This window comes from Lynx canadensis, chromosome B2, assembly GCF_007474595.2.
Source record: "Lynx canadensis isolate LIC74 chromosome B2, mLynCan4.pri.v2, whole genome shotgun sequence".
Classification (NCBI taxonomy): domain Eukaryota; kingdom Metazoa; phylum Chordata; class Mammalia; order Carnivora; family Felidae; genus Lynx; species Lynx canadensis.
In genome coordinates this window covers 124,245,276-124,269,407 of record NC_044307.1, presented here as the reverse complement: position 1 = coordinate 124,269,407, position 24,132 = coordinate 124,245,276, and the positions used below count along the sequence as shown (strand labels likewise).

General features: G+C 41.6%; 1 protein-coding gene across 3 annotated transcripts in view; it reads left to right on the top strand.

Moving 5' to 3' along the window:
• IL20RA (interleukin 20 receptor subunit alpha) overlaps positions 1-19,848 on the top strand; it is a 35,958-nt gene extending 16,110 nt beyond the window's left edge. Inside the window, exons 1-7 of one of the 3 annotated variants that reach the window (XM_030316433.1) lie at positions 4,635-4,886; positions 10,857-11,035; positions 12,480-12,655; positions 13,216-13,360; positions 16,365-16,504; positions 18,752-18,952; positions 19,190-19,848. In XM_030316433.1, coding sequence (XP_030172293.1) covers positions 4,672-4,886; positions 10,857-11,035; positions 12,480-12,655; positions 13,216-13,360; positions 16,365-16,504; positions 18,752-18,952; positions 19,190-19,546 — 1,413 coding nt within the window. In that variant the 5' untranslated portion in view covers positions 4,635-4,671 and the 3' untranslated portion in view covers positions 19,547-19,848. Of the gene's footprint in view, positions 1-4,634; positions 4,887-10,856; positions 11,036-12,479; positions 12,656-13,215; positions 13,361-16,364; positions 16,505-18,751 lie in introns of those variants that run through there. The other 2 variants (XM_030316434.1, XM_030316432.1) reach the window with 2 other exon arrangements.
• Positions 19,849-24,132: the final 4,284 nt, after the last annotated feature.

The window sequence follows — 24,132 nt, the reverse complement described above, 5'->3', positions numbered from 1 at the left end:
CTGGTAGTCCCAGGCATTGCTTGGCTGGTAGAGCATCACTCCAGTCCTCCATTTGCAAAGAGCGTTCTCCCTGTGTCGCTGTGTCTTCATATGCTCTTGTAAGGACACCAGTCATATTGGATTAGGAGTCCTCTCTACTCCAGTGTGATCTCACCTTAACTACTTAACTACTTAAGTTAACTACTTAACTACTAAGGACTTCAGTATATCCTTTTTTGGGAGAACACAATTCAACTTGTAATAGCACCTAACAAATATTAGTTGAGTGAATAAATAAAATGACGACTGAACCGAAATTTCTCATCAATATAAGGGGGACTGACTACAGTGTATTCTGTATAGGAGACAAAGAGCTAAAGCCCAAGGCCAAAGGAAGATACACATATTTCTACATCTTTAAGTGTTACTGTGGTTTCAAATTGATAGAGGGGATGTACTCAACAACTAAAAAGACACCAGAATAGACTCAAACACAGCCTTCTAAAAATCTGTTTTTCTGGTCACCATACGTTGTCCAGGGATTGTGTCAAAGCAGAAATAGAGTTCCTGGGGTGCCTGGGTGGCTCAGTCGGTTAAGCATCCGACTTTGGCTCAGGTCATGATATTCCTGTTCATGAGTTCAAGCCCCATGTCAGGCTCTATGCTGACAGCTCAGAGCCTGGAGCCGGCTTCGGATTCTGTGTCTCCCTCTCTCTGGGCCCCTACCCTGCTTGCACGCTGTCTCTCTCTTTCTCTCTCTCTCTCTCTCGCAAAAATAAATATTAAAAAAAAATAGAATTCCTATTTGCATTCTGCAGGATCAGATATGGACAGAAATAAAAGAAAATACTCTGAAAGGAAAAGGAAAAGGGTTTCCTACTACAAGGTGTGGTGGGATCTAAAGAAATTTACTGACTACGTAAATATCAAATATTTATTAAAACTTAAATTATTTTATATATGAACATAAGATAATATGTGTTTTCTCATCAGTCTTCTCTTTGTTTAAATTCAGATAAGGATTAATTTGCAAAGAGGTAGCAGGTGAGTGAGGAGGTTAAGAGTATGGGTTCTAAACCCAACTCCTCCACTTACTAGCTAGGTGAACTTGTGCAACTTAATTTCTCTGTGCCTCAGTTTCCCCATCTGTATTATGGAGATGATAATAAGGGTACCTTCCATAGAGCTGTTATGAGAATTGTATGATTTGGTTGTATAAAGCACATAGAATTGTGTCGGCTACATGGTAAGGATTCAATAAATGTTAGCTACTATTTTCATTATATGCTAGCCATTTGCTCACTTCAACTAAATACTATGACATATAAAGGTTTTCGTATTTATTATATTTTTTAAAGTCTTATGCAGGGCCACCTGGGTCACTCAGTCGGTTGAGTACCCGACTTCGGCTCAGGTCATGATCTCATGGTTCATGGGTCCGAGCCCCGTGTCAGGCTCTATGCTGACAGCTCAGAGCCTGGAGCCTGCTTCAGATTCTGTGTCTTCCTCTCTCTCTGTTCCTCCCCTGCTCACACTCTGTCTCTCTCTCTCAAAAATAAATAAACATGAAAAAATTTTTAAAGTCTTATGCAAATTGAGTTTTATTCACATACTATATCTACTATTAAAATAAAATCTCTTAGCCTGTCATGAATGGATCTCACTATCAACATAATTGTTAATCATGCCTAAAGACCTCTCATGTCCTACTGCAACCAGAACTAATCCAAGGGAGCAAGCTGTCCTTATAACTCTTCTTTGCGGAAAGGTCAAACCTCACCATAGCAAGAAATATCTATTTCCATTGATCAAAGATAAATCATTAAAATTCCACAATTAACAAATATTATAAATGATACAGGTAAATAAATCACTATCAACCCTCCCCCCAAAACTGATAAATATCCATTTCTGGAAATAAAGGCAGACAGTCAAGATGTTAAGAAAGATGATTACATGGCTTAATTTACTCTGATAAAAAATGGTTCAGAAACTTGCAGACCATGTCATAACAAGGAATATTTTGTGTCTCGGTGTGACAGAGATGGGGGGATACCAGAACGTGACCTCCTTTTTCATGCTTTGTTTCCCCCGTGACAGTGACCGAGAAAATTAAGTTACATTAATTGGAATGAACAATCCAATTTTTTTTTCCAGGTTATTTCTCAAAAATTTTTAAAGTAGGTCTTAGAAATCTTGAGAATTCTGTCAATTGTTTATTTTCACTTAAGGATGAACAACTGAACATGTCTCAGTCGGTTGTGTCCAACTTCGGTTCAGGGCATGATCTCACGGTTCATGAGTTTGAGCCCCACGTCAGGCTCTGTGCTGAGCCTGCTTCACATTCTGTGTCTCCCTCTCTCTCTGCCCCTCCCCTGTTTGCACTCTGTGTGTGTGTCTCTCTCTCTAAAATAAATAAGCATTAAAAAAAACTTAAAAATAAATTTAAAAATAAAGATGAACAGAAATCAGTGTTGTTGAAGATAAAGATTTGTATAGATTAAACACGGAGACATGTGCCTAGACTATAATATCTAGTATAACTTGTGTTTTATATCTCCAAACTCAAGTTGCCACAAACCAAATACTGTAGTTTCTTATCAATTAGTTCTGTGAAGTCACGTTTTGGTAATATTTTCCATCTGTGATATTATAACACACGGTCTATTTTAATTTTAGTTCTTACAAGATGCTACCACATGTGAACCACTCTTCACATGTATGTGTCATATAAACATATAGAACTCCAGGTTTTAGATCTGAAAAGACCCTTTGGAGCTTTTTATGTTAAAAGTGTTCCTCACTTCTGAAGGGTTGAAAAGTGCTATATTTCCTGGTACTGCCTCTCCATGTTCTCTGTTTCATCCTCCAAAATCTGATTAAAAATCAGAACCTATTGACAGCACAGAGCAGTACGAAATCACTGATAATTATTCATGGCCTATAATCTCCAGGAAAAAAAAAAAGCCAATACCATTTGAAACACAGTGGTTCCAAAGAGTTAAAAGGTTAGAAATCAAAGACGACATTGAGTAGGCTGTGTTTTTTGAGATCCTCTCTACTCCTACCAGACTCAAACCCACACAGTAATCAGCTGATAGGGCTTCTCTTTGAGTATTTAACTTTCTTCTTAAAAATAAAACAGATATTTTAAAAAATGATCAGGGTTAAAAGTAGGAGCCATTGTGCATATATGTGTATATAGCATATGCACATACACCCAAACACATACTCAACCACCTATATTTTGGTTACTCTGCTACACGGTTAAAGAGCTTATTTTGGCTTAGAAACCGGGTTCTATGACAAAATTTAACTCTGAAGAATTTTTTTTTCTTTTCATTTGCTTTGTGGAGTTATAATATGTTGCATAGTCCTAATCTTAACCAATGATTACCCTCAGGATAAAGCTAATTTCCTTCTCCAAATTAGTCCCAGCAAATTTACACAAGAATTATGAGACTTTAGCTAAGAATTGACCAGTCTTTGGTGAGTAGGCTAAATTTCATTTCCTAAGGTTGGATTGAAGGGTCAAAATTTGTTACTCTCCAAGTTCCATGACTAAAATGTGTATTTCTAATAAGATATGTTGTTTATAAAATCTGACTGTTTATTACCCAGGACTTTGTGATCTCTTCAATACCTTATTTTACTGAATTTTTAAAATTTGTTTATTTATTTTGAGAGAGCGAGAGGGTGCATACAAACAAGGTCAGTGCAGAGCCCAGCGCGAAGCTCAATCTCACGAAACGTGAGGTCACAACCTGAGTCGAAATCAAGAGTCAGATGCTTAACTTACTGAGCCACCCAGGAGCCTCTCCAATATTTTAAATTAATATTTCGATTCTTACCTGTTACCAGTGATCTTTTCAATTTATTTTAATTCCAGGATCATCCTCGTTTTATTTGTCCTATGGAAGACTATCCTTTTATAAGAAACTACCCTCCACTTGCCTTTCGTCCTTTTCGAACTTGTTGGGAGTGATTCAATTCTTTTTAATTTCTCTACAAAGAACTTCTACAAGGGAATCCTCTAGCGTAGTTTTCTTAGAGCACAGTTATGTGAAAATTTCAGCATTTAATTAAATGCATTGTCTTCTTTCACTGCTTTATTTTCTAATTATGGCTTTATTCCATACTTTAGCAAAGCTGCCCCTAACGCCAACCTCCAAAACTCGAACCTGTCAGGGCCATCCATCCTAAGTTTTCTTTCTGTATCTAACAAATGAATTGTTTCAGTTATCTGCTGGTGCACAACAAACCACCCCAAAATTCAGTAGTTTAAAACAATCAGTTTATTATTTCTCACAAATCTGAGGGTTAACTGGTTCTTCTGCTGGTCTTATTTGGAGTCTCTCATGCAGCTTCAGTCTACGGCAGATGGGGCTAGAACGTCCGTGGTGGCTTCCTTCTGGCCCCCTGGTTGGAAAGGTGGGCCCAGCCAGGACCACTGAATGCTTCCCTCTTTGTGTGGCCTCGTCATGTGATTTCTCCAACAGAGTAGCCCAGCTTTTTACATGGCAGCTCAGGACGTTCCAAAGGGCAAAGGTAGAAGCTGCCAGACCTTCTTAAGCCTCAGTCCTGGACTTATTTCCGTCATGTTCTGTTGGTTGAAGTGAGCCATGGGGTCAGCTCAGGTTTGGGAGGAAATACACAGGACACGAGGCCCAGAAGGTGTGGCTTGTGGGGGCCATGTCTGAAGACCATCTACTACAGGGACTTTGTTTTCTTTTTTCTCCATTAAGACCTCAGTTCTTCTCTCCTTTTGCAGTTCCCTGCATCTCTAGTGGTTTACCTAAGCCTACGAATATCACCTTCTTTTCCATAAACATGAGGAATATCCTACAGTGGAGTCCGCCAGAGGGTCTACAAGAAGCTGAACTTACTTACACTGTGCAGTATTTCATGTAAGTTAGTTCTTTTCCTTTTTGATAGTTTATAAACATAAGACTCAGACACCTATTAATTGTGCAAAGATAAACCGTCTGTTGTATTAAGTAAGCATTTGGAAAAAAGAAAAGTTTTAGATATTTCATACTAAATTCTCTTGGGACGTTCTGCTAGATTAAATTAGGTAAACACTTCTTTGGGGCGCCTGGGTGGCTCAGTCGGTTGAGCGTCCGACTTCGGCTCAGGTCATGATCTTGCGGTCTGTGAATTTGAGCCCCATGCCGGGCTCTGTGCTGACAGCTCAGAGCCTGGAGCCCGCTTGGGATTCTGCGTTTCCCTCTCTCGCTGCCCCTCCCCCGCTCATGCTCTGTCTGTCTCTCTCTCTATGAAAAATTAATAAACATTAAAAAAAAGTTTTTAAATAAAGAAAAACACTTCTTTGTGGAGACAGAAGCATTGGGTGCTCAGGTGAGGGAAAATTACTTAAATGGAGGAAAGAAGTTGGTCAAAATGTTATTCTGCAGCTGAGCAAACAAGGAAATCCATCATCTCCGAAATGTCTAAACTTACGGTTACTAACAGACAATTTTAAGTGAAACTGAGTGCAGAATTCTGTGCCACTAGCTCTTCCTATTAAAAATAGTAGTGCAACGGACATTTTCACATTGTATCCCTCCCTCAAAAGTCATTGAAAGCGAGAAAGAATGCAAAACAGATAGACTATGCCCATCTTCAAAGAAACAGAGGAAATGGCCAAACCCCAAGCCATAAACTATGAAGGATATAAGCCAAATACTGTGAAATCTGAAGGAAAACAACCACAGACACTGACAGTGTCTAATCTTCTTGAACTTCAACAGTAGAAAATAATTTTATACAAGAATCAATGTCATAGTACTAAGAGGCTTACCTAACAGTCTTAGGATGTGGAATCTAAGGATTTCCACCACCAGAAATTGAGGAAGTGTCCCCACGAGCCCCAGTTTGTGCCACAGAATGTCAGAGACAGAGGAGCTGAAAGGGATTCAAATGACATATCCACTGTATAGGCCCAGTCACCCTAGTGAGGTGGGTGCAGGAGGGAGGGGAGGTGACGATGGCTGGGAGGCAGCCTGGGGGACCGTGACCTACTGATGTGCCATGGGGCACATCAGCCTCCTGTAATTCCAAAACTTGAGGGTGAGCAGGCTTTCCAGCAAAGGGAATGATCTGATTTAGACAACAGGTGTCTGACTTCCCACACTCCTATACCCATTCACTTAATATTCAGTAAATAGCTGGCCCTGTTCAAAGAGTAATAGTCCCACAGAACCTGGCACAGCATTTCTCCATAATTATTGGCAAAGGAGAAAGACAAAAAGAAGGAAGAGGAGGAGGAGGAAGAGGAGAGGGAGACAGAGAGGGAGAGGGAGAAGGAGAGGGAGATGACAACAGTGAAAAGATCCTGAAAAGCTTTCTTATGGAAAAAGGAGAAAAATTCAGACAAATAAGTGTTCATAGTTTGAATCATACATAACATGATCTCTAATGGTAAGTCAGGAAGGAAGGAAGGAAGGAAGGAAGGAAGGAAGGAAGATAGAGAAAGGGAAGGAGGGAGGGAAGAAGGAAGGAAGGAAGAGAGAGAGGGAGGAAGGAAGGAGGATAGAGAAAGGGAGGGAGGGAGGAAAAAGGAAGGAAGGGAAGGGAAGGGAAGGGAAGGGAAGGGAAGGGAAGGGAGAAGGGAAAGGAGGAAGGAAAAAGCACACAAAGAAGAGATTCTAAAACAAAAGGAAGATTTTTTTTTAAGGCAAGTGGGCAGAACTTAGGGAAAAGATGGAAAATAAAAATGTTACAGAGATGAAAAACCTATAGCTAACTGATAGTAATAATTGAAAAGTGATAATTACTGTCTGGAATTACACATCATAAATGCATGCTCTGTCTAGGAAAATGTAATAAAAGCATTGGAAGACATATCCTGGTGAGGTTATTGAACTTTAAGAAAATGAAGTACTTTATGATGATCATAGCAAGAGCGGGACTCAAGTGGGGCAGAACAGGGGGAGTGGGGTGATTTCCGTCTGGCAAAACTCGACAGAAGACAGCGATACATCTTCTAAGGGAGAAATAGATGTGATCTGGGATTCTTGTCAAGTTCACCAGATGTATTTTCAAGCAAGTGAGAGATCGCAGGATGGTACTCCCTTGAGACCTTCTTGAGGGGGAGAAAAACACTCACTAAAGATGATATCTGTCCGACAGAGATAAAGACGAACCTGGATGAAGAATTTGGTACTGACAACATTATTTGTCACTGTGAAAAGAGTGGTAAACACACCGAAACCATCTGAGTGAAGAGCTAAGACTAAACAGTGATGGGAAATGTGCTTATGGAACTTTAGGAGGCAGGGGAAAACTTTAATGTACAGACTTTCATAGCAGGAAGCCATTAAATGTGATCTAAACTGAAAATATTTCATCATCTTAATAACTAAACTCCCAATACTTTTCATAAACTATTTTCTTATTTTAAAATATCTTTTAGGAACTAGTGTCTCTTGTGGTGATGAAACACATGAACCACAGCAATTCCTTTACCTTCGCTTCAATTTTTTTCCATTCAAGTTCAAATCAAGTTAAATTTACAGCTTTGATTAAAACGATATGCGTGGTATAATCTAGTTATTGCCCCTGTGTGCAGTCATATAATCATTCCCGTGTGTATAGAGAAGCATGAGACGTCCAGAATCAGGTATGCCAACTGCTTTTGGCCTAATAGGTTTTAGGGTGATTTATTTCTCTCTCTTGATTATATTTTTCTGATTGAGTTAAAAAATATCACATTTGAAAAAAAAAAAAAAAGCCATTTTTGTCTTTGAAAAAAAAAAATCCTGGCCACTAAAGGCAGTGAAATATTTCAGCTGCTATTCACAATGACCTCATTTATCCAGAATCTCACTTTCATGTTCAAGGAGTTTCTCTGGAAGCTGGTGTTTTAGCAAAGAAGACATCATCCTGCAAAGAGAAATGGCTCTTGACTATGCCCTGGCCTCCTTTTCTATTAGGTGGAGCAAAGAGCTTGCTCTGTCCTTTACATGTTCCTTTGATTCAGAAAAGGATAACGAGAAAAGAGGCAGAGTCGTCACTGCTCTGGGAGAGCAAATAGTTTAGATGGTACAACTTTCAGAAGTGAGTATTTTAAAGGAAACTTGCCATGTTAGAGGCCTTACACGCCTGTGCACGTGTGAGATGACAGGAATACAGAGTAGCATATGTCACTGACAAGGCTCCCAAGCTCAGCAGCACGGTCAACAGTCCGTGGTTTGTAGCTAGGCTATGAACCTACCCAGGTATCCTTGGGCAAGTTACATATTATGCTTTTTACCCTTTGGAGTGAAGCTTGTTTCCAAGTAAAAGATGAAATTTTAACAAAAGTTTAAATTATATCTGCCAAAAGAATTTAATGCCGACAAAATATCATGTAGTTCTAAAAGCACGAGTTTTGGCATTAGGGAAGAGTGGTTCAAATCCCAGATACGCCTGTTATTAGTCATATGAATTTGTCTCCATGGGCCTCAGTTTCCTCATCTGTACAAGAGGGTGAAAATAATGGCACCTACCTGCTAGGGTCATTAGGATAATTAAATGAGATAAAGCATGCAAATCCTAAGCATGGGTCCCAGCACTTAATAAGCACTTACTGCCATTACCAGAAACCAGTCAGAGACCACTGAGGGCTCCAGAGGACTTTCTGCCCTGCATAAACATCATTATTGGAGTACTCATTGAATAGTTGAGGTCTATCAGTTTGTAAGACTTACAAAGCATACTGTCCAGAATCCAGGAAAGAGTATTTTCTCCTCCACCCACCTCTGTCATGGGAAGTTGCCCTGCCCTTGGCAGAATAAGGAAGTTTGAGGAGAGAGCATCAAATCAGTGATGGCAGTATTTTTCAAACCACACATAAGTCAAGACTTGTTGATGGACCATGAAATCAATTTTGAGGGATATAACTAGCATTATTTTTAATAGAAGGGACTGGAATGGCGTGAACAGGATTGGAGTGGAAAATAACGGAATTCATGGCATGTAGTCAAGTTTAAATATTATCTTATAAAACCTTTGTTTTTAGTATGTTAAATATATGTGTGTTTATGGGAGCCGGGTCCAGTGTAAAAATTTTTTTAAATATTTCTTTATTTTCAGAAAGCGAGAGAGAGAGAGAGAGTGTGCACCTGCAGGGGAGGGGCAGAGAGAGAGGGAGAGAGAGAATCCCAAGCAGGCTCCGCGCTGTCAGCACAGGGCCGGACGCAGGACACAATCCCATGAACTGTGAGATCATGACCTGAGCTGAAATCAAGAGTCGGATGTTTAACCGACTGAGCCACCCAGGTGCCCCATAAAACAGATTTCTTTTTGTGGCCACAAAAAGTTTTGAAAGCCCTTAGGCAATGGTAACCACTTGATGGAGAAGTTGGTCAACAGGATCTTACCTGTATTTCTAGTGCCTTCTGGAATGTATGGTACTTTATGAAACAGGAGACATTTGCTTTCACGAATCTGTTGCCATATTCTGAAAAGAGAGGATACCCTTAAACTTTGTCAACACTTAATAAAGTTGACATTTCCTTGTTCTCAAGACATACTCTTGTCTTGACTTCTGTGATCTCTCTTTCTCCTTCTGCCTCTTTAGCTGCTATTTCCAACTGTACTTTGTATCCAACCTTTAAACCCTGATGAGCCTGGAATTTTATCCTAGGCTTTGCTTTGTCTCCATGATAATTTCATTTGCACCTATGCCTTCAATGAGCAGTTTTGTGCCATTGGTTTCAAAATCACTGCCCTCCACTCCCACCCCTTTGCTGAGCCCCAGGGCCTACTGGGCATCTGCATCTGGATGGCTTTCACATACCTGAAGTTCAACATGGCAGAAACACAACTTGTTGCCTTTCCTTCCTCCCATCTGTCCTCCCCATTTCCCAAACCCATTCTTTGGCATTGCTTATCTTGGCAAACATGACCACTGTCCCAGACAGAAAAGAAACATCATCCTGAACATCGTTATTTCCCTCATCTCTCACCTGCTCACCTCAATTACCAAGTCTTGGCGCCCAACATTTCTTCCTTTTGTCCTGTCATTTCTCCTGCCACCACTGTCCTTGTCCAAGCCACCTACATCTTCCACCTGGACCACTGCAGTATCCTCTCAGCTGCTCCCCAGGCTGCCACTCCTAACCCACTGCATTCTCCATGCTACACCAGTTAGCTTTCTAGAACCCCAACACACCTGCATTAATCCCTTCATTGCCTCCCATGCAACCCGGTCTCTCTCACTGGCTCATCCGGCGTCCCTTAATCTCTCTATCCCTCAGTCTCCCCCACCTGAAAAGTTCTAAAAGTATTTCCCCCTCCCTCCTTGCTATGGGTTTTGTGTTTTCAACAAAGGAAAGGAGAAATAATATAAACAGCCTAGTCACTGTCGTCATCATCACTGTAATTACTGTGGCATACACTTCTACCTAGTGAATTTTCCCTAGAACCCTTGATAGCAAGTAGATTTTTAAATTTTATGAGAATGTCAAGGTAATTTTTCTTCCAAGAAAAAAAATGACTAATTTTTCTTAAAACAACCCACCAAATTGACCTTTGTAGGCATGGCGGACTAAAAACTTACGTGGATAATTACTAGAAGAATTGATCACACAATACGTAGAATTTTTACTGTAGCCCAAGAATAATAATAAAATACATGCTTTCAAAATGTACGATCCACATTATAATTCACAGAAAAGAAAGGTGTTTGCAGAAACTCTGACTCATGTTCCTGACAGCTCATGAAAAAAATTGCCAGCAGCAAATGTGGATTCCTTTTTATCTCAATGACAGGCACGTTTGTTCTGCAGAGAAGGCCTTAACTTCCATTCAGTTTTGCATAAGGACTGTTTTTTTTTTCTCTATTGTAAAGCACAGAGGGCACCTCGTTATTAATTCAGTTTCTTTCTCAGCAGATATGGGCAAAAAAAATGGCTGAATAAATCCGAATGTAGAAATATCAATAGGACCTGCTGTGATCTCTCTGTGGAAACTTCCGATTATGAACATCAATATTATGCCAAAGTTAAGGCCATTTGGGAAACGAATTGTTCCAAATGGGCAGAAACCGGACGATTCTATCCATTCTTAGAGAGTAAGTAACACAATTGTCTATAAACACGTATAATATCAAGTTCGTCTGACCGTCGAGTATACAGTCTTAGACTCATGGACAGCCTCGCCCGAGACCAGTGCTCTGCATGGCTGTGTTCTCATTCTGTCCCTCAGCTCCAAGAATGACCAGCCCAAGGGGCTTCATCTCGCTGGATCGCAGTTTCATCTATAGAATGAGAAGCTTGGTTGAGCCATCACTAGGATCTCTCCCAGGTCCAAAATTAACACTAGATGCCAATATTATCCGAGTTCAATTTTGTTTGGTTATTTAGTGGGGACTATGAAATTTGAGGAACTGACGGATTTTTTTTTAATTGCTGTGGGTTTATAAACCATGGCATTAAGTCCACAAGATTGATTCAAGGTGCTCTGATTGCCAAACTAAGTCTCTTTTTGTTAGATACTTGGTAGTGTGATGATGTAATTTGTAGGTGTAACTCAGAATTAAGGCAACATCATCCTGATACTTGCTTTTTAAATTTTCCCATCTCCTGTTCTGTTACTGACTCAGGTGTAGAGGACCCACTCAGAGCTGACATCATGAAATTTATAAGTGCTCCTCGAGTCCTGGGGCCAGAGCCCGTCCTCTGGTGTCCTTCTAGATCAGAAGTCAGCAAACTATGCCCTCAGACCAAATGAAGCACTGCCACCTCTCCAGTTTTCTACAGACCAAGAGCTTAGAATGACTTTTACATTTATATGAGTAATAATTGCAACAAAGATCACATGGCTTGTAAAGCCTAAAACATTTCCCGTATGGACCTTTGTGGTAAAAGTTTGAGAATCTCTGTTATAGGTCATTCCAATCACATCTTCAAAGGTCTTTTTTTAAGTTTATTTATTTATTTTGAGAGAGAAAGAGAGAGAGAGAGGAGAGAGAATGGGTGGGGGAGGGGCAGAGGGAGAGGGAGAGAGAGAATCCCAAGCAGGCTCCCGGCTGTCAGTGCTGAGCCTGATACAGGGCTCTGTCTCACAAACTATGAGATCATGACCTGAGCCAAAATCAAGACATCAACTGACTGAGCCCCCCAGGTGCTTCTTCAGAGGTGTTTTAATAGTGGGTCATTCCTCCATGTCTGATTTTCACCACTTACAGTTTGTATTAATGCAATTTATCACCAACTTTTCATTTGATGTCATAGGAGTGCCGTAAACACTTTTAATTCTATTTTCCATCTGTTTACCCATGTGACTAGGAACTAGGTAAATACAACACTTGAATGTTCTGTTTTAAAATTGTGTCAGGGTGTGTGAAAGGATCGTTTCAAGATGTAGCGTAACTTGGGCCCACCTTAGAGCATTCTGAGGCGTCTCAACTAAGAGGTGGGCTGTAGGGCTTTCATCCCCGTAGGATTATATTGTAGTTTTATCCACGGTGATTTCTACCTCTGAACATGATCATTCCCTCTCCCCTCCCCTTTAAGCACAAATCGGCCCGCCAGAAGTTGCTTTATCTACAGATGAGAAATCCATTTCTATTGTTCTGACGGCTCCAGAGAAGTGGAAGAGAAATCCAGAAGAAAGTTCGATTTCCATGCAACAAATTTACTCTAACCTGAAGTACAACGTGTCCGTATATAACGCTAAGTCTAATAGAACGGTAAGCCTGGAATGGGGACATATCATCGGCATTACTTTTTGCAGCTAGTGCTGGAACAGGCAGCCTGACGCATGTGAACCTGAGAAGATACGATATTCAAAAGAGATGCCATACAAGAAGCAGTTGAAGCCAATACGTAGAAAATTCGAGAACTTCCTTCAGGTTTCCCTTACAGAGTCTCTGTTAATGGGATCTGATGTTGCTATTAGATGGAGAACCACTGTCCACGTCACTTTGATGGAGAGCTTTTACTTGCATAACATCTGTCGGTCACATTCCACGCAGGAAAAAAGATGTCAGCAAGAACATGGGACGAGGCAGGTTAAGAAATCCATCCATGTGTTATTATTTAGAATTGTTCCCAGAATGGGTCCATTTCCTGATCATGCTCTGCCGAGCTCAAGGAAAGGGATGTTTTAAAACTGTTGCGGAAGAAAAGCTTGTAGTGATTACAAAGGATTTAGGGGTATCTTAGCGTTTTATTTCCTTCTAGAGCTATCTGCCTGGGATGGTGCTGGGATTCTGTGGCACTAACTGCTGTTTGCAATCCTCTGCCCTAGTGGTCCCAGTGTGTGACCAACCGCACACTGGTGCTCAGCTGGCTGGAGCCAGACACCCTGTACTGCGTGCGTGTGGAGACCTTTGTCCCAGGGCCCCCTCGCCTTGCTCAGCCTTCTGAGAAGCAGTGTGTCCGTACTCAGAAAGGTAAGCTTAAAAAAATCTCAGCTGGTCTGTGAAGGAGATCTGATCAAAGTAGAAGAAGGATGGCAGTTCTAAACAAGATTTTGACAAACCCACGTCTACCAGAAACAAGTTGAGGCAGAGGCAGAAACAACCATCACCAGAAATGCGTGGAGCCGCCTGGAATTGAAACTTGGCCATTGAACTTGGCCAACGTGAAGGGTGTGTTTGCTCCCCCTGGGGAACTCTCAGCACCCGTCCCTTGGTGTCCAATGCCAACAAGCCTCTTCCGTGGGAAAATAACAATTGAGAATTTTTACGCACGTCTATTCTTTTTTAATTGTAATCACTTTTGTCAATAGAAGTTCTGTGGTCTTCAACATCAAATTGCACTGCTAGAAACAAAACATTATCCTAGAAACACTTGAAGACAGCAGTTGTTGCTCTCCCTCGGGAATGCAGATGACAGGCTCTGCAAGTTGTATTCAGATGTCACTCACTGGCTGCAGGAGGGTCTGGGGTCAGCAGATCAGCAGTTACTCCCCCCGCCATCGCCTCTCTCTCCTTCCTCTTGTCTTCTCCTCCTGTTCTCTGAACTTGCCTGAAGATTCTCATTCCCGTTAGGAGACACAGAGTTCAGAGCGTGGTGTTTGTCTACTTGTTCCTCCCCACAGTTGTGAGGAGCTTGAACTCAAAGCCTGAACGTTGAAAATAAACCCTCAAGTTTACCCTCATCGAATGGCTCTTCACCCATTATTCTTCCATTTCCTCCTTCCAAACATGCTGGCCTACGACAAGTGCCACACCTCTTCCCCCAACCCGGTCCCATCGCCAGCTCTGGGATCACAATGGTGACAGGAGCCCCGCTTCCATCCTCCCTCCCACTGCCCGCATTGCAAGATGAAACTGTCCCAAGGAATAAAAAGAGGATTTTGTGAGTATGTATCAAAAGTGAAAGGCTTTATTTTTGAATCTCTATCCTTACCATACCTTCCCCTTTAAAATGAAGGGGGCTCTGCCGTGTGGCCAATAAAACGGAAATGCTAAGCAAGCAAAAGGCAAAACAAAGTAGATTGAAGAGATCATCTTTGTATTTGGAAAAAGCGCTCCGTTTACGAAGAGCTTGATCAGTGGCCAGGAGGTAGGGATGCATTTCCAGTGGAGATCGTTTGAGCACTTGGCAGATTGAGAGCAGCTCCAAGTACAGGTTCAATTAAATCCTTCCCGGGAACAGGTGGAACCACCTGTCTCACTAGTCTGAGAAAGGTCACAAAATAAGGAGGCATCATTTCAGGTTCCGACCTTCCCATGGTATCCCAGCCCTACTACCTCTTTGGGGACTGTTCTTTGAAAAATATTTCTGCTCTCCACAGTCCCCCAATCCCTAAAATATAGACACATTTTATTAGTTTTTTTGTGGCAAACATGTGCTGTTACATACTAAGTGCCATCCGTCAGTGTCGTCATGGCGGTTTTCAATTAGGTCAAGTTCAGTCCCGAGACCAGAGGTGGTATTAAGAGGGTTAGACTGAATTGTAGTCTGATGTAGGGGCAGGTAACGCTTGGCTACCTGAACATCTGCGCTGTGCTGTTGGCACCTTTCTATGTGGAACCTGAGGACAGATGTGCTCGTCAGGCATTGTTTGGGGTGGAAGAGCCTGCATTTGGACACCTGGTCCTGGACTTTTCCCACTGGCTATTGTCAACCACCCTCATTGTCCATGACACTTCTATTTCCAATCTTTAACTAGGTATTTAACTGGATTGTGACTTTGCTACTTTGTCTCAGGCCTAGGCATCAAGAGTATCCAAACATCTGTATAGATTAGAGAGCTCCTATGACACTCTGATTTTATTAATCAGAACCCATCTCTCTTTCTCTCTCTCTCATATATATATATATATATATATATGGAGACATTTACTTTAAGGAGTTGGCTCACATGATTGTAGAGGCAGATAAGCTCAAAATATGTTGGGCAATCCAGCAGGCTGGATAGCCAGGAAAGAGTTGATGTTATAGTTCTTGTCTGAAGGTAATCTGCTGAAAGAATTCTCTCTTTCTTGAGGTGGTCACTACTTTTTCTGTTAAAGCCTTCAACTGATTGGATAAGGCCCACCCACATTATAAAGATTTCATCTTTACAATTAATCTGCTTTACTCAAGTCTATTAATTTAAATGCTAATATCATCTAAAAATGCCTTCACAAAAACATCTAGAATATCTCACCAAAGAGCTGGGTACCATGGATTAGCCACATGGGGACAGAAAAATATCCATCACAACTTCTAGTATCTTACAGGAGTGCAACAAATATAAGTTAGTCACAATAAGCCTTATTCACAACTGTATAGTCTGATTGATGGTGGGCCAGGACTGCTTTCTCAAAAGCTATTCACCAGGTCTTTCCAGTCCCCTATGGACTTTCATCCATCATGAACCGACAGTGCAACAGGACCTGGAAAGGAGTAACTGCCCATCCTCACACACACCAGCTCAGCCACCTCCCTACACACATCCCAAGCTCCCTACCCAGAAAGTCTAGCCAACCCACTCGAGGATGGTTCTATTAATAACACACAAGGTGATGCCATACATTCCTGTCTTCTGCTGAGTCTATGGAAAAGATTGAGTCCAATGAGTACATGGAAAAGTGGGGCAGCTTAATGGGATCCTATCAAGAGGGTTTTGTGGGTTGGCTTAAAGTGTATGAGTTGTCTGAATGTTAGACACACTTAGCTTCAGATATATAAGACCCAGCATCAATCTCATAGCCAGACATAAAATATTGGAATGTCTGCTAATGGGGTTGTTAAGGCATCCGTAAGTCAGATGATTCCCTAAGACCAGCTATTGTCAAAGAGTAAGAATTCTGAAACCCCTTATCACGTTTAGTTCAAGCTTCTCAATTAATAAATAAGACTGAATTCCTAAATGTAAGTAACCGGCCCAAAGCCTCATGACATTGCCAATGTTTTCCCACCATACCGCATCACAACTACCTATCCCTCTTCTTTTTTTTACAGATCAAACATCAGCATTGAAGGTAAAAATCATCTTCTGGTATGTTTTGCCCATATCTGTTGCCGTGTTTATTCTTTCTGTGATGGGCTACTCCATGTACAGATATATCCATGTTGGCAAAGAGAAACACCCAGCAAATTTGGTGAGTGCTCAGTGTGGCAGGAGTCATAACCACTCACTTTCAGCAGAGTAGAAAATGAGGCTCTAGAACAGACACATTCCTTTTATAAGCAGGGTGAGTTTAAAGAGTTAATTAAAAAAGAAACACTTTGGCACTAGGTTAACTCACTAACATAACGAAAGAGAAAGATTCCTCAGCTTTGACAAAGATTTTAGGTTTAATGAGCAGATTAGACCAGGTCTTGAGGTACACAAGAGGTCTTGAGGTACACAAATAAATTAAGTCACGATCTATGCCCTTCCAGATGTTCAAGTTCAGTTGAGGACTCGAATTTCAAAATGATATGTGAAGGTTAAGATGAAAGCAGGCACTGAGGACTCTGGGGACACAGTCAGGGCACTGAACCCCACATTGGGGTCCAGGAGAAGCTTTATGCCCTGCCTTGGTTATGAAAGGGGAGTAAGAGGGCACCTACTGCTGGCAGAGAAACCAGCAGGGACCAAGGTGAGCAGATGTTTGGAAAACCACATGATCTTGCTGAACCGTACGGTTGCTGATGAGGAGCTACAGAAGTGAAAGTGGAGAGGGGGTGTTAGGGCCAGGGGACAGGAGAATCGGGATGTTATTCTAAGGGGCTTAGACAGATTTTACATTCTGTTGGCATTTTACATTCTGTTGGCAAGGAGAAATCTCTGTGGGGTTTTGAGTAGGAAGCTTCATGGTCAATATCGGGTTTTAGACCCAACTGGATGGTGGGTCTCAGACAGCTTTGGAGGGAGTAAGACTAGAAACAAGAAGAGCAGCTAGGAGACTGTGGCAGTTGTCCAGGGGAGCCAAGGGGAGAGTCTAAAAGAGGAGGGTGGGATGTAGGGCCAGAGACAGGCATGGAGTGGAAAACATAGGAGGAAAATGGCCAGGACAATCATTCACAGCAAGGAGAGCAAGAAAATAGAAGAAGAAGGAGTAAACCTTATGCTTCTGGACTGCACACTGAAGGGTTCTGAAGGGCTGGGCATATTTCAATGAGAAAATGGGTTCTTTGCCTGTTATTAACATATATGTTCACATATGCACAATGCATCCATGTACGCAATGCAAGCTGTTAGTTTGGCATTTAAACGTTTCTATTATTCTGCCTGCTTTTAGGCTTTAGAGCTAGCTTCCTAATGGCACAGGGAGACCTTTCCTGGGAGGAAAATTCATAAGAGAATTGATCACAAGTGGCTTTCTGGAACCAAAATTTTGTAAAGGAATGAGGCTGAATGTCGTATTTTGTCTTTTTTTTTTTAAGAGAGACAGAGAGCGCGCGCACTTGCATTCAAGCGAGTCGGGGAGGGGCAGAGGGAGAGAGGTGGGGGGACCTTAAGCAGGCTCCAAGCTCAGTGCAGAGCCCAACATGGGGCTCAATCCCACAACCCTGGGATCATGACCTGAGCCGAAATCAAGAGTTGGACGCTCAACCCACTGAGCCACCCAGGCGCCCCTGAATGTCATATTTTGTAGTGTTGAATGGAATCACTTCATGGGGTGGACAATGAGGATGGTCACATAATTCATGACTTGCCATCTAAACAGTCACCTTCCACATAGCCCCAGCACAATTTTAATCTCAAACCAGTTTCCCTGACACGATTTAGTGCTTCTCTATCTGCCATAAACAGGCAGACGAATTTCCCTTTTTGGCTTCATTATACTGTGATTAGAGTGGTATCCGGGGAATGAGTAAAACCATCCCTACTCATGTGCGTATTTCTTTTTTTACATGCAGTTTTCATGCCCGCCCACATCTCATGTCCGGAGTATATCCAACACAGGGCTGGTAACCTGGGGAACCATAGCTAACTAAGAAATACGTCATCACCCATAATTAAGAAAGCAGTTTCAAAACTAGCTCACTCGGTCCTCACCACTTCTCACGTGGCAGAAATCCAGATTTTACAGAATTAACAACTGAGACTCAAGAAATTAAATAATTCCCCTGAACTCCCTCAGCCAGGGAGGGAAGGGCACTGTCTCACCCTGATCCTTGGGTCGGATAAACACTCACCCAGGGAACCACTTTTCACTTCCAATGCCTTTTTCGTGTCTTGGGTCTCTTGCCTCCATGAATGAGGCTTTCTGTTTATTCCAAGAATAACTTTCACTTCCATGAGTGGGTGAGAATAGGTCTTTAAAACTATCTGATGACAGTATAAGTTCTACTTAACAGCTGTTTTTCATGTCTTTCTCAAGTGAAAAGGTGAAAACCATTCTCTTCTCTCTTTATAGATTTTGATTTATGGAAATGAATTTGACAAAAGATTCTTTGTGCCTGCTGAAAAAATTGTGATTAATTTTATCACCCTCAATATTTTGGAGGATTCTAAAATGTCTCATAAGGATATGAGACACGTAGTGGAAAAAAGCGACGACGGGTCGGACGGGGATGAGCCCGGCGGGGACCAGCGGCCGCATCAGGCGGAAATGGAGGTGAAACACTTAGGGTATGCTTCACATCTGGTGGACATTTCCTGTGACTCTGGGGAAAGCACCCAGGGCACTTCCCTAACCCAGCAAGGGTCGCCAGGCAGAGCAACACCCACCGAGAAGGCAGTTGTTGAATACGAATATGATGTCAGAGCTGCAGACGTTTGTGTGGGGCCTGGCGGCCCTGAGCTCAGTTTGCAGGAGAAGGTGTCCCTACAAGGAACGTTCTTTGACCAACAGGCTGCTTTGGCAGACGTGAGCCCCCAGGCACCACTGTATTCGTGCGCCCCTCAGCTCCGACACCTGGACCAGTTGCTGCAGGAGCACGTGGGCACAGAAGAGGAGCGAGAGGAAGAGCCGTCGACCACACTGGTGGATTGGGACCCTCGGACCGGCAGGCTGTGCATACCGTCCTTCCCTAGCTTTGACCATGGCTCAGAGGGAGGCAAGCAGCCTGAGTCCAAGGAGCTCGTGGAGGAGGGCCTTTTGTCTAGACTGTATGAAGGGCAGGCTCCAGACAAGCCGTCGGAAGACAACGAAACCGACCTCCTGAAATTTATGGAGGAATGGGGACTCTATGTGCAGATGGAAGACTGACACCCAAACTTCCCTTTGCCACACCCCTACTGTTACAAGGCACATGGGTGCAAACGTATAAGGGACTGAAAAATAAAGTATGCGGGATAAGAGAAATGTGACTCAGATTTGTCAGTGAGAAGTACTCATTTCTCCTCTGCTCTCACAGGACTGGTTTCATCCTGCCTCATAAGGGAGTTGGGTCATGCATGGGGGTCTCTTATAGTGATGGGGGGGCCGGTATCTGGAATGCAGTGGCCGGCTCATTTTTTGTGTGCATTCAAAAATGTTTGCCAAATCGGATAAAGAATTCATGCAGGTGAGTGTGCTATGTATGGCCTCTCTGTTTATTATTGTGTAACAAGCCTACTTCTGCAATTATTTTTCCGGGCACTTGACAAGCATATAGCACTGTAGAAAAATATCTCATGAAGACCATTCATTTTAGAAATATGACTCTTCTTTTAGAATTTGGATTATTGTCAGAGCGAGGAAGTACTGAAAACATACAAATACCACTAAGTTGGTGGTCAGTTGGTCACATTTAAGGACACCAACCCCCTATTCAGTTGTAATAATCTGAGTTCAGAGTGAGCAAATCAGGCACAGACCTTGAAATTACACGCTTTTGGCTACTTTAAGTGGCCATATTCATATTTTGTGAGAACTCCTGGAGAGTAAAGATAAATTGTTATTATGATTTTGTAGTCAGAAAATGTCCTCTCAGTAACTTAATAGGCACTTTTTAGTAGGGGACTAACCTGAAAGAAAATGCCACCTTTTGTGATAGAACAGTACATTTATTTCTAGAAATGTGCCTTTTCTCTTTTTCTTTTTTTTTCTTTTTCTTTCTTTTTTTTTTTTTTAATCAGGTTTCACATCTAGTGCAGAGCCCAGCGCAGGGCTTGAACTCATGACCCTGAGATTACGACCTGAGTTGAGGTCAAGAGTTGAGCACTTAACCAATTAAGTCACCCGGGTGCCCTTGGAAATGTGCCCTTAAAAAGATATTTACGTAGTCTATAAATTGAAACATGTTTAGCCGCTGAAACACTACGTTACTATTATAATATGAAATATTCTATTTGAATGAGCAATGCCTCAAAGGTTCCTTGGAGTATGTATGAATGAATATCCCCTATCTACATAATTTTAAAATCAATAAACAAGGATATACAAAAGAAAGAAGTTAAATAAATATGTAAAGGAGAACGTATTAAAATTTGACGCAATTTACTGTAAGAAAAATAAAATATACTATAAAACACTACCAACCTAGTTAATTTCCACTAACCCGTTTCCTCTCCTTTACCATTCACCTAGAAAATTAAACTCTGCAGCCAATGCATTAAAATACGACAGAATCTATGAAGTTGAACCATATAAAATTATAGACATTTGACAGTTTTTGACCTGAGGAACAGCAATATCATATTATTTTACCTTAATAAATATTTGTTTTAATCATGAATTCCTAATCCACTGATGCTCTCGCAGGAAAACAGGTATCATCCATATTTGCCTATTTATATTTTTGGCACAGGCAGACAACCCTGGGAGGAGAGATGAGTTCTGGAGTCGTGGTCTTTTGAGATTGCCCACAAATCCAAACAGTTTCTGAGCTCATGATTTAATTTAGACCATAATCCTATTAACTAGAGTGTCCTGTTCCTCTCAACCCCTGTAGACATGATTCTGCTGGTTTTGAAGACCAAATTTCTGACACTAACTGTAAAAGAGTTTCAGGAGTAGGAAAGAACGAGTCGTTATTAAAAGCAGAAAAAGAACAAAGTGATTGATGATGGCTTGGCTTATTGGTTTTATTCACAAAAGATTTATTTGAGTATCTGCTGTGTCCTACAGTGTCCTCGTCTATGAAATCAGGATAACAACTCCCTTAGGGCTGTTTTGAGATGAAAAGATGGGACCATAGAAGCACCTAGAACAGTGTCTGGTGTGTAGGGAGCACTGTGTACTTACTGTTAACTGCCAGAGCGTGTGCTCGGCTCCAGAAAGGCCATTTAGACATGACTGTTTCAACTCCAAGGCAGAGTTTGCCTCACCCTGTTTTTCTTACCTAAAAGCACAATCATTAACTTGCTCCCTCCTTTATGCCTTCAGAGTGAAATCGTCAGTGGTTTTATAAAAGGGAATCTAATTCTGAGTAGCGTTTACATCATCTCTTGCCATCCTAAGCGTGTCAGAAGTAGTGAGCATTTTAAAAATTTCGTTGCTTCTACCTCTTCCACATTGGGTAAGTTTCCCTCGTGAAAACAACTAGAGGCTCTATTTCCGCACGCCATAAATTCTAAATTGGGTGAATGAAAATACACCTGCTACAAAGTGAGTGAAATCTAGTGCCACATCATGTGTATGGGAAGGAAGGACGTGAAGAGGGACACTTACCCCTCAGCTGACAACATGGGAAAGATCTGGTGCTCCCGGGCTGAGCTCAACTCAAGGAAATTAATGCAGAGAAAAACTAGTTGTACAGCCCAGAGCGCAAGTCTGTCCAGCATGGTAAATCTAATGAGAACATTGAAGAAAGGGCTCCATCAGCGTGAATCAGTACACCCAGATCACAAATCGAATTCTTTCTGGCGCACACATTACCACCCTCCTGTCTGGAGATGAATTTTTGCAGAAGAATTCTTGGAAGAACTGTTTTTCTCTATTTTCTTTGTGGTTCCCTTCATGAAATCTTCCATAAATCTTCTTCTAGCTTTATGTCTTTTTTTTTTCTTTTTTTCCAAAGACCTTGCTCCAAAGCATGTGCCCATAATTTTTTTACCAAAGAGTGCCATGGTGAAAGGTATTTTAATGGTAGTTCTTATTTTTCACTATAGAAGATAAATACACATATTCAGTGTGCAGACACTAGAAATAAAGGGGAGAAGGATAAAAGTTACCTATGATCCACCATCCCAGGTCTAACTGCTGTAAACACATTAAGGTAGAGAAATGACGCTCACCTGGGAATGATTTCACCCCCCAGGGGACATTTGGCAATGGCTGGAGACATGTTTGATCGTCAGGACTCAGGGGAAAGGTGCTGTTAATGTCAGGGACAGGGGAGAGGCCGGGAATACTGCTAACCTTCCTCCCATGCACAAGGGAGTCCCCTGGAGCAGAGAGTTCTCTTGTACAGAATGTCAATAGTGCCTAGGTTGATAAATCTTGGTGTAGAATTTTCCAGATACTCTCCATGTTTATAGGTATATGCTTTTCCCAAAAAGAGGGATCATATTGAACTCTTTTATAATTTGCTCTTTTCACTCAAAAAATATAACAATCTTATTTTAACTATGCTTGGATTAACTTTATGAAGCATCAGTCTTAATCAAACTAGAAACTGTTGAAATGGCAGATTGTGAACTCTTTTTTCTAAATTTAACGCTTTAAAATTGTTTTAGTCAAACAGCAACCAAAAATTGGAGTTGTTAAGAGCAAAGTGCCGTGAGTCCTTTAGAGATAACTGAACCTTTCCAAAATGTCATTTCCTGAAAATCACTACCTCTGCAGAGCGGCTGGTTGATTATTAGGTGGTCATTTATCTGCCCTTTGAGGTACTGGCCTCCTCTGTGCTTGGCTCCTACCACTCTCCTCCTGAAGTCTTCAGGACCTTCGGTGAAAGTGGTTGAAGACAACCTTGCTTGCACTATTAAGCCTGGATAAACACGCATGTTTCTCACTGATATTTCTCCAGTCTCCTTTACCTGTAGAAGCTGCGAGATTTCTTTCTTGCTTTGCTAGTTTTAGTCTGTAACAGATTTTCCAGTTGATTTTCCTTTCTGAATGCCAGTAAAGATGCCAGGTTAAGGTTCATATTGCTACATCCGAGGCTTCAGGAAGAGGTGAGGGCTGTTGCGTTATGCTGTCTTTGTGCAGGTAGAGGGAGGCTCCTTCTGTCCTCAGGAATGACTGTCCGTGTTTCTAAGACCTGTCTCTGACTCTTTGCTAAATTTGGAAGCAAATGAGGTATTTTCTCCCTTACTTCCTCAGCAGATTTCTTTTGAATTCTCAACCTGTTATTCTCTGGATTAGGTGGTACTTGGAGGCTTCCCACCAACTCAGAAGACGTACATATGGCTCATGTTTATGTTTTCATACGCAGGCCATTGAGATAATGAACACTGATGGAAATAAATACCATCCACCATTTGCCTGCCACTGAAACTGATATCTGTGGGACATATAAATTAGCCACTGGTCTTCAAAGCCTCATACAGTTAAGATAGTTTACATAGTAATCCTTCTTTTCGTGAAGTACATTCTTCCGCATTCTGAAATTGATTCAAAATGCAGATACTTCAGAATATTAGATGTTGTGGCGGGGGGGGGGGTGGGGGGAGAGAAACAATGGGAATTTTAATCCCAACCCCCAAAAGGGAGGCATGGGATCTTTATTAAATTCGTTGACTTTGTGCTTCTAAAAGAATTTACTAACAAAATTGACTAACAATTGACTCATCTTACTAACAATTTGACTAACAAAGATACACGTGAACAAATGAAAACAAAACAAAACAAAACCTTAGAATTTTTCAAATTACCTGAGTGATTGATTAGCACAAGGATCAGGATGTTGTACTGACTAGGATAGACTC